The sequence below is a fragment of the Silurus aristotelis genome, assembly GCF_946808225.1.
Source record: "Silurus aristotelis genome assembly, chromosome: 9".
Classification (NCBI taxonomy): domain Eukaryota; kingdom Metazoa; phylum Chordata; class Actinopteri; order Siluriformes; family Siluridae; genus Silurus; species Silurus aristotelis.
Window position 1 is genome coordinate 11,543,220 of NC_139582.1, and position 10,887 is coordinate 11,554,106.

At 36.6% G+C, this 10,887-nt stretch overlaps 1 protein-coding gene across 2 annotated transcripts in view; it reads right to left on the reverse strand.

Moving 5' to 3' along the window:
* Positions 1–4,979: 4,979 nt before the first annotated feature.
* The window catches only part of igdcc3 (immunoglobulin superfamily, DCC subclass, member 3), a 69,298-nt gene continuing 63,390 nt past the window's right edge, over positions 4,980–10,887 (reverse strand). The window contains exons 13-14 of one of the 2 annotated variants that reach the window (XM_083550868.1): positions 8,606–8,819; positions 4,980–7,192 (exon numbers count right to left, since the gene is read on the reverse strand). In XM_083550868.1, the coding sequence (XP_083406994.1) occupies positions 7,064–7,192; positions 8,606–8,819 (343 nt within the window). In that variant the 3' untranslated portion in view covers positions 4,980–7,063. Of the gene's footprint in view, positions 7,193–7,569; positions 8,820–10,887 lie in introns of those variants that run through there. The other variant, XM_083550867.1, reaches the window with a different exon arrangement.

Below are 10,887 nucleotides of genomic sequence, written 5' to 3' on the forward strand. Positions count from 1 at the left end.
AATGTTCCCTTTATGTAACAGTTTACATAAAGGGAACATTTAATGCAATCGCATCCAAACAATCGCATCCAATACCTGTTCCAACATGACAGTGTCCCCATGCACAAAGCCAGCTCCATGAAGATATGGTTTACATGGGATGGATCGGAAGGTCTTGGCCTGCTTTAGAGCTCTGACCTCAACCCTATTGTTCATGTTTTGGAAGAATCGGTTTCGCTTACTGCACGCCTCCTCACCTACATCGGTACCTGACTTTACTAACACCCTTGCAGCACAAATCTCCACAAGCACACACCAAAATCTTGTGGAACACCTTCCCTGAAGTGTGGAGCTTATTATACCACCTAAGTGGTACTAAATGTGGAATATTTAGGATAAAAAGCACATATGAATCTTGCAGTCAGGTGTCCACAAACTTTTGTCCATATAATGTAACTTCAATTGCTGCAGAAAAAGACATAGCGAGTATCAAAATCTAGATCTTTTATATTTTAGAGAATGCAGATGAGTGTGACTCTTTGCAGCTTCAGGAAAGGAGGAACTTTACATAATGTGACACATTACTATTTTTAGTAGATGCCACATCAGAAAATGTCCCTCTTAAATATCTTTGATTCAACATGTTGTCCTAATTAATACAATATTCCCTTTTTTGGCGTCAGCATTTTCCTTGCCTGCTGCCCAGTGTGTGACCTGATTAGTCAATTTGAAAACATTTTTAAACAATATATTATTTTTTTTTAGAAATACTGTAACCCAACTTTTTTTTTTTTTAAACTAAAAGTGTTTTTAAATCGGTCACTTCCCACACATTACATGGAAAATGTGCCCAGAATGTGTGAAAGCACCTCCAGTGTTGTTGTTTTTTTTTGTGGGACATTATTTAAATCCACACCCCACAAGTAATTGACAAAAAAAAAGTTTGAAATCTGCTGCTTTACAGTACATCGTTAAAGAGAATTCTCAGACATTTGCCTGAACCCTAAAACCTAAAAAGTATTAAATACGAAATACAAATACAAATCTTCAAAGAGCATGAAGTAGATTATCAAATCTGGTACTTTATATATAAGATACAAAAAATAAAAGGAGATTTAGCATAGTGTTGCTTTAAGGTGAGACACTACAGGTAGAAATCATACCTATTTCACGGTTACACATATCCAAACTCAAAAGAATTAAAAAAAGTTTAACTGCTCTAACACATTTTACCTAATAATAATCAAATTTTATTCTCTGCACACTTGGCACAATCACATGTCTCCTGCTTCATGACAATTCATTTGTCATTATTATTTGCTATGTTGTGTTTTCATTCTATTTTTTTTTTTTTTTGGGAGTTTGTCCTAACATTCTACCACTATAAGTATAAGCATAATCTACAGAATTTTTGGTTACTCAACATAAAAACTATTTTTGTATCTGTTGTGTAATACCTCAATATACAGCCATTATTGTCAAAATAACTGGCAACATAAGTGAACATAGGTAAACACTAGGTGAACATGTTACAACCGTGTCCAAAGTGTCAATATTATGTGTGAGCACAATTGATATCTAACACTGCCTTAATCCTCCTGGCCATGGAATTCACCAGAGCTGCACAGGTTGTTGCTGGGATCCTCTTCCACTCCTCCACAATGACATCATGAAGCTGCTGGATGTTAGACACATGCTGCTTTTCCATCTTTCGCTTGAGGATGTCCCACAGGTGCTCAATAGGGTTAAGGCCTGGAGACATACTTGGCCACTCCATCTCCTTTACATTCAGCTTCCTTAGCAGTCAGTTGTCATCTTGGCAGTGTGTTTTGGGTCGCATTAATATGGGAAAACTGCCGTTTGGCCCAGTTTCCGAAGGGAAACTGTTTCAGAAATGTCACAGTACATGTTGGAATGCATGTTATTCTCAATGAACCGCAGCTATCCAGTATCAGCAGCACTCATGCAGCCCCAGACTATAATGTTGCCACCACCATGCTTGACTGCAGGCAAGACACAATTTTCTTGTTGCAGTGTGCGGCATCTGAGCACTAACAAGCGGACCTTTCGCTTCTGCAACCTCTAAAGTAATGCTGGCAGCACTTTTTTTTAAGCCGGCTTCTGTACCTGACACAAAGCAACTTCTTTGATCGACCCTTGCGAAGCCTGTTCTGAGTGCAACCCATCTTGAAAAACGTTTCTGGGTGTTACTGATCTTCTTATAGCCTCGGCCATCTTTGCGGCGAGCATTTTTTGAGAATTTGAGAATTCTAATTCTCAAATCCTCAGAAATTTTGCCACGAGGTGCCAAGTTAAACATCCAGTAGTCAGAGAATTGTGAGAGATGAGAAAATTGTACTCAAAGCACCAAATCTTTACTGCTCTAATACAAGATACACAAATTTGTATGGTCCTATCAAGCAGACAAAAACATGGTTGGTTTGCATGGTACACGGCGTACAGCTGTTATTACTTGGGATGCCCTCACTTTTGTTGCCAGGTGTTTTGACAATAATGGCTGTATGTTGTTATACAAGCTGCACATTGAATACTCTAAAATATATTTCAGTTTTATTTCTATAGTATTGTCCCTTGAGAAGATATACTTTTTAAAAAAAATTCTGAACTTAATTACTTTGTAATTAACAATACCTCAGCAAATGTACTAAAAATTCTTACAGCTCCAAGAACTAAATGACTCACTTGGCATGTCTGTGGCTCAGACGCAAATCTCTGCTTCATCTGATTCAACTCTAATGACGCAAAACAGCCAAATTATCAAACTTTGCAAGATTTTTTTTAAGGTACCCTAATAAAAAGCACTGAGATTTCTTTTTCAACCACACCATGTGGCACGGATTGGTACATTATACATATTATCGTGTACGATTCCCTGGAAATAAGACTATGATGATAATATAATGATAATTAGATTAAAATAAAATATGAATACAATTTAGCAATGTCTTCCTGACTAAGCAAAATATTTAGCATGAGGTAAAACAAGTTTATGTTAATGATGGTGAGCAGATGAAATAAGGGTGCCAATACTTTGCCATTTGTAGTTTTTATTTTCTGTGTATTGCAGTTGTGCCAACATCACTAACAAGAGAATCAAACCAGACAGAGAAGAAAAACAAGAATTTTACCACAAAAATAATTATTTTGACCAACCAGAGACCACAACCCCACCCCATAGTTTTAGAAGTTCCCCAAACCGAGCTTTGAAAATGTAGAAGTCAGTTTTCACCTCAAGTAGCATTATACAGACATAACCGCTAAAAGAATGCATCTTCCACATGGTCTGTGTACGTACTCCTTCAACGAAATGAATTTCTTTACCACATGTATTATGTTCTAGGTTTGTCTGAGTCATGTTTCAGCTTAGAACTTTACTGTTTCTTTTGTGGTTGGTACTTTTTCACCTCAAACAGCATTATAAAAACCCTTCAGCCTCCACTCACTCAATACCCACTCTCGGCCATTCCTTCTCTTACTGACAGTCAGCGTTGACCACGCCCTCGCTGTCACAAATAGTTATTCGAAATAGTGTCTCTTGTATCAGCAACTGCAGGCAAAAATAGTCAATTCAGTGGCTAGACTTTAAATGTTTGCTCCTCTGATAATGCTAAAATAGTACAAAAAAACTTTGGAAAATAAGTTCTAGACAGTAAGATGATTCTGTGATACAACTAATTGGTGGCCATTATTATTATTATTAGCTCGACCCACACATCTCTGGTTGGGACATGTAGTATTCTGGGAAGAAAGGTGACCAGTTATGACTCAGCTCACTTTCAATTATTTGTTTACCACGCCACATTGTCTGGTGGAAAAGTCAAGTTTTCTTCACACTAAGTTCTCAAAAACAACAACTATGTCACTAACTGTTACTAGCTCTGTGTAATAAATTAAGTCTCTGAGACAAAAACTGTACAAACTACCAAAAATATCTGGCACTAAACAATCACTTTAATTCTATAGGCAACAGCCTGACTCCTTAGTTTACTGTACAGTGTAACTACAGTCTATGTTGACAAATACAGGCAAAAATGTGAACTGCAACATTAATTTTGCAGTAACAAACAGCATTTTTGGTCCTGGTTTTGTTTATTTATTTATTTACCTACTTACTTATTCATTTATGTTACCTGAGGGAGCCAAATCAGCACCAAGCAAGCAATGAGAGCAGGGAAAAAAATTCCTTCGTGGAAATGTGAAGTGAATATCACTGACCAATCAGACTATTATTGTGGAGCAAGGTTTCACGATCTAATAGAATACAATAATCATTATCCAAACAGGAAAAAGTTTCTTACTGACTGGGATAAATGTGTGGTGGCCCGGGAAAACCCTTTACATAGTGAACATAGACAATCATTTAAACTATCAATTGAATATCATCAATTTCATTGATATACAGTGAATTTTGAAATCTACATCTCAATTAAGAGTAAGATCTTTGTGAAAAAGAGAATAATTGTACTTAAAGACTTTAAAGACTGACTGTAGTGCAGAAGCATTTTTTTGGCAGATGGTAGAATTACAATCTCATTATTATGATACGTGTTTCACTTCAGCACTTGATCAAAGCAAGACTTTCACTCTGTGAAAAAAATTACAATCAGCTGGCAACGTTTTTTTTTAAACGTCTTTTACTCAGACCAACTCTTTTAATCGCTGTTTGCTAAACTGGATCATTACACAATATAATAATTACAGGCAGTTTGCCAAATAAGGAGGGAAAGTAGCCTATAGAAAAATATTGCCCTCTGTCTTTTTGGTAAAATATATTTTTGATATATTAAAGTAAAAAATTTGGTCAAAACCTGATTTGTTATTTTTGGCTGGTTTCCCAAATCACAAATAACCCGTACATTAACATAAACTGGTTTTTTTTGTTTTTTTTGAGTGCGAAAAAAGAGAAGCTGGTAAGGGAGCAACCTTTTTCATTAAACATTATATTATACTATACTATACTATACTAAACTATACTATGATTTTATTTTTTTTTATCATTTCCAAATTGCTGTGGTACAAAGAAGAACAAAACACTTAAAAAAAAAATCTAAATATACCAGTAGCACAAATTTTGGTAAAAAATTCTTTTTTGTCCTATTTGGCATCCTAAAATAAATCAAAGTCTTTTCAGTTTTTTGTCTAAAGAGTTTTCCCAGACCCCCATACAATTTTCTTTGTCAAAAACTTTTGGTATTATAAATGCTGGTTAAAATTCCCTGGAACCTGTCTTGGCACTTTGTTTGCAAACCCTCGAAAAATCATAAATATCATGTAGAAATCTTCGCTCGAACAATGTTTGGAATGTAGTTCAATTTTCAGAAAGGTGAACAATGATATAGAGGTGATAAAATATCTGCTAATGCTCGCTAAACTTTTAATGATATGTCTCCTTGTTAAGGAAACATTAATATTTGCTTTAATGTGAATGCACTGTATAAAATATAAATAATATTCGTGTTAAGGCTAAAAAGTATGAACACATCCTTAGGATGTTCATTTCTTCAATACGCCCTGCTTGGCAAGTGTTAGTGTGTGTGTAGTGTAGCTCTATTTATTCTCTGGTATAGTGATGGGGAGGATCTTCGCTTGGCAGCTGATGGACAGGTCTTGAACTTCCTGTCTGCTTTGACAGGCCAGGCTGGATGGATTTATTTATGTATTTATTCCTGATGAAATTATCACACAGTGACGTTGACGAACGGCATGAGCCATATCAAAATCATATTACTGACACACTGCCGTCTCACCATTTATATTCCTACCGTGATAAATCTGTGCTCGACTTCCGCATCTATATACCTACAGTACACACATATTATTATTCATCCCCCACTATACTCATTGTCAGACAATATGATTACAGATGTTCACCACACGGATGTGTATACATACATACATACATACATACATACATACATACATACATACATACATACATACATACATACATACAAACAGTGTTCGTGTCTGATATACAGTAGCTCATTTTCTCTTCATAACACATGGTAAATGGAATAAAAAATTGATCCTGAAATTATTAGTAGAAGTGCAATGCATCTCTAACAGTCTTTCGAACTACATGTTTAAAAATAAAAATACAAAAAAATACATATAAACTCTACATAATGTTGAAAAGAAATGGCAGAATTGATATTTATCTGTGAAGTTTGAATGAGGCACACGCACAAAAAAAGAAAAAAAAAAGAAAAAAAAAGAAATACGTTTCATTATGAAAAACAAAGCACAACGACAACAACTGTGTTGTTATCTTGAGGTAGAACATTGACTTGAACGTTTTGAAGTGCTATATGTTGGACATTTTTCCTCGTTTTCCCTTAAACGAGAGGAGTTGAACGGTGGATCGCGGTGTTTGAGGTAGGGCAGCACCCGTTCTCCTTGTTGTCTTCTTGTTTTCTGACTGAATGTTAGAAACAAAAACTGACACCGAAATGCAAAAACAAACAAACAAACAAACAAACAAACAAACAAACAAAAAAATAATGCTTCCTACAACACATTCATTCCGGGTTGAGGTAGGTTTCTGTTGTAAACCCCAGGATTTGGGGAGAGCCGCAATGATTTAAAACCCGAAGGCTGTTTTAAAGAAAAATAGATTGATATTGTGGAAGAAAAAACATCCTGAGATAATAGAAGCCGTTTAAAATCCCTGGAGAGAAAGGCTGAAGTCTTCGCTGGATTGGGTTGTGAAATCATTGGCAGGCTGAGAGCAGGCAGCAGGACCTTTCACAAAAAAAGAAAAAAAAAAGAAAAAAAAAAGAAAAAAAAGGAAAAAAAGAAGTGTGTCTTTGTGCTGCAGGAAAATAAAAAAATTTCACTTTATTCCCCTTCCAATGATGAAATCAGTCCGTGGCAGAATTACACCTTTTTGTTTAAACAAAAACTCTCCCAGTAATAGAGTCCAGCAAATTCCCTGTAAATATGTGTACTTAACTAAAAACTCTATGCAAAATAAAAACAAAAATGAAAATAGAATTTCTTTTCATTTGACCTGAGAGGGAGCGGAATACACTGATTGGATTTTTTTACGACTGCTGCTCACGTTTTATCCTATATTTGCTGGGACTTCAGTACAATAAGGTACCTGGTGTTCCTCCATCAGGCTAAAATCGTCCAGAGGAAGCGTGGACCTCTGAGTTTCGTTTAGGGAACAGGAAGATAGCAAGTTTTCCATCTAACAAAAACAAAACATTTATAAATTAATATATTGGTGATGTTTAGCTTCAACAAATGAACTTAAACTGTACTAAACTTTTTTTGACATTAAATCTTAGTATAAGAAAATATGTCGAATGTAGGCAGACTGTCATTATACTACACCTGTGAAATCTTAATTCTAAATAGTCAGAATGTGTTAAGTTTATTTTCTATGACAGCAGCTGCAAAGGAAATCACACATTCATATTAATGTGCTTGATCTACAGTAATAGATCTATAAAAAACAGGGACAAAATGCTACATAGACAATATATAGATTACATAAATATATTGGTAATGAACAGAATGCCTATAGGGTGGATGCTCAAGCACGAGATGCTTCCTCTTTTAAAGTTTTTTTTTTTTTTTTTTTTTTTAAGTGGGTGGTCTCATTTGTTTTGTAACACTATATTCTACCAGCAATATTAGTTTTATTTACCACCAAGTTGGCGTTTTTTATGCAAAAGTTATTCCGAAACATATACAAACAATACAACAACTGAAGTACTGTGACATAAACAAAATCATAACCATCTAAATTACAACACTATTGTTTAGTTGGAGCAAAAATGCTTTACGGCATGTTGTTCAGTGGAGCCTCATCTTTTCTAATAAACCAAGATTAGCCGCAGTGGATGGGTTTGTGACTCGTTAATACACTAATTGTGCAAGTAGTGCGTTTTTTTTATGCATGTTGTTGTTGTGTACTGTTTACATAAATTCAGCAAATACATTCGTTATACATTTTCCATTGAAAAACAGTGATCTAAAATCGCTGCTTGAGCCTTATACCTTTAGAATGATGTATAGTTAGTCATGCTTACGAGGGGAGTGGTAGCTCAGTGGTTAAGGCGCTGGGTTACTAGTCGAGGTTAAAGCCCATAACCCTCTGTGCCCCAGGGGCGCCATATCAGAACGAATTTTACTGTGCTGTATTGTTTATGTGACAAATAAAAGCTATTCGATCTACTCTTCTTCTTTTTTAGTTAATCTATTGTTAAACATGAACACCTCCAAACAATGGGATATCGGTCGCGCGGGCATGGCGCTGAGGGGTTAATTTCTTGTTTTCCTATATAAAGAATTATTTACTTATTTATTTTTATTAATAGATTTATCTATGCATATTTAATGTTATATAGATGTCTTGTCTTGATGTGAAAAAAAAACAACAACATTAAGTTTAGTGATCTGTGAGTTTAAAAGCATTCATTTCAAATAATGCAATAAAACATTTAAAAATTCGTTCAGTTGATTTTCAGACATTTAGGGAAATTAAAGACTGTGCCTTAATGAAAAACGCTAACACTGGTATCTCTTGCAATTCCTGCGAGTGCTGCAAAGATATTCCCTTGTAGTGGCTATAAAACAAAGAGTGCCTGTCTCTCACCATGTGTGCGGCATCAGTTGGACTGGAGACGAGTCTTTCCCTCTCACTTGAGATGCCGATGCACTTCACACCGTTACTGTCCATGCTGGACGAGTGCAGGCCGTTGAGGGCCAGAGCTCCATGTGAAGACGTGGAAGACTCCAAATCTACAGCTGCTGCATTTGTGTCACGTCCCACCTGAGGAGCAGCCTGAGCAGATTTACACACCAATAACCTACAAAGAGAAAGAAAAAAAGAGAGACAGATAGAGAGAGAGAGAGAGAGAGAGAGAGAGAGAGAGAGAGAGAGAGAGAGAGAGAGAGAGAGAGAGAGAGAGAGAGAGAGAGAGAGAGAGAGAGAGAAAGGGAGAGAGGGAGAGAAAGCTTACAATACACATACTCAGAGGTGGCAAAAGTACACACATCCTTTACTTAAGTAGAAGTACAGATACTCATGTTTTAAAATACTCGGGTAGAAGTTGAAGTACTGATTAAACTTTTTTACTTAAGTGAAAGTAAAGAAGTCTTGGCTCTGACATGTACTTAAGTAAAAAGTAGTTATTACTTCTACCTGTTTTAGCTGTTAACTGGACCTCACATCATAGATAGATAGATAGATAGATAGATAGATAGATAGATAGATAGATAGATAGATAGATAGATAGATAGATAGATAGATAGATAGATAGATAGATAGATAGATAGATAGATAGATAGATAGATAGATAGATAGATAGATTGATTGATTGATTGATTGATTGTGATAGCCTAGTGGGTTAATGTCAGTATCCCCACAAGGATGAGTTTGAGAGTTTGATTCCTGGTCTAGCTGGTTGCTGTGTTGGTAAATAAAACTTCTGGACCTTGTCCCCTCTGAAAACTTTTCAATTCTGTCCTTTCTGTGTTGGATTAATTTCTTGATTTCCTGGTCTTTAATGAAAGATAACTTCACCAAAAAAAAGCACGTCTGTGGTAGCTCAGTGGGTTAAGGCTTGTGCCTGAACATGGTCCTTAATATAGTCCACGCTGGTGATAAGGTTTCAAAGCCAGTCCTACATGCCTTCTTTCTTACTGCGCTGGCATGAAACAAAGTATGAACCCTCCAAAAAGCACACATGCTTTTCAGCAGTGGTCGCTCAGTGGTTTAAGGCTTGTGCCTCATCTAAACCTGCTTCCCAGTCTGATCTCTTCCATGGTTGAGTGGGTTAAGGCTGGTGCCTCGCTGATGGTGGGGATCAGGGTTTGAATCCTGCTAGTTGCGATGTAGGTTATGTTCCTGCATCCTAAATCTTTCTTTAGCTTTATATTCTTGTGTTGATGGTTTAAAGGTAGATAGACCTGCTTTAAACAACCTTCCTGGACTGTCTTCCCTGATGGTTCAGTGGGTTAAATCAGGTTTCTTGCTTTTGGTGGGGTTCAGGGTTCGAATCCTGCTTTCTGTCTGCCAGTCAGGATCAGGATTCACTTCCTACATCTTTCTTTAGCGATATATTTTTGTTTTTAATGGGTTGAAAAAAAAGATAGACCTGCTCTAAATAAGCTTACTAGCCTGTCCTTACCAATGGTTCAATGGGTTAAGGTTGGTATCTCGCTGGTGGTGGGGATCATGGTTCGAATCCTGCTTTCTTCCTGTTATTTACAATGTGGGTTCAACTTGTGCTACTTACATCTGTATTCGCTTCCTACATCTTTTTTTACCGTTAAATTCTTGTGTTGATGGTTCGAAAAGAATGATAGACCTGCTCTAATCAAGCTTCCCATCCTGTTTTTTTCTAATGGCTTAGTGGGTTAAGGCTGGTACTTTGCTAATGTTGGTGGTCAGGGTTCATACCTGGCTTTCTGTCTGCTAGTCATGAGGTAGGTTAAATTCCTGATTCCTACATCTTCATATTCTTGTTTTGATGGGTTAAAAAGAAAGATAGACCTGCTCTAAACAAGCTTCCCAGCTTGTCCTTCCTGATAGTCCAGTGGGTTAATGCTGGTGCCTTGCTAATGGTATGAATCAGGGCTCGAGTCCTGCTTTGTCCCTGTTAGTCACGATACGGGTTTGCTTCCTATGTCTGTTATTAGCATTATATTCTTGTGTTGATGGTTTAAAAGAAAAGATAGACCTGCTCTGAACAATCATCGCAGCCGGTCCTTCCCGATGGTTCAGTGGGTTAAGACTGGTATTTCACTGTTGGTGAATCCTGCTTTCTGTGTTTCTGTCTGGTCTGAATTTCTTGCTTTGAAGCCTAAAACAAATGATAAACCCCTAAAAAAAGAAGGTGTGTTGAGGGACTTGATGTCTTTGTGATAAAAGCC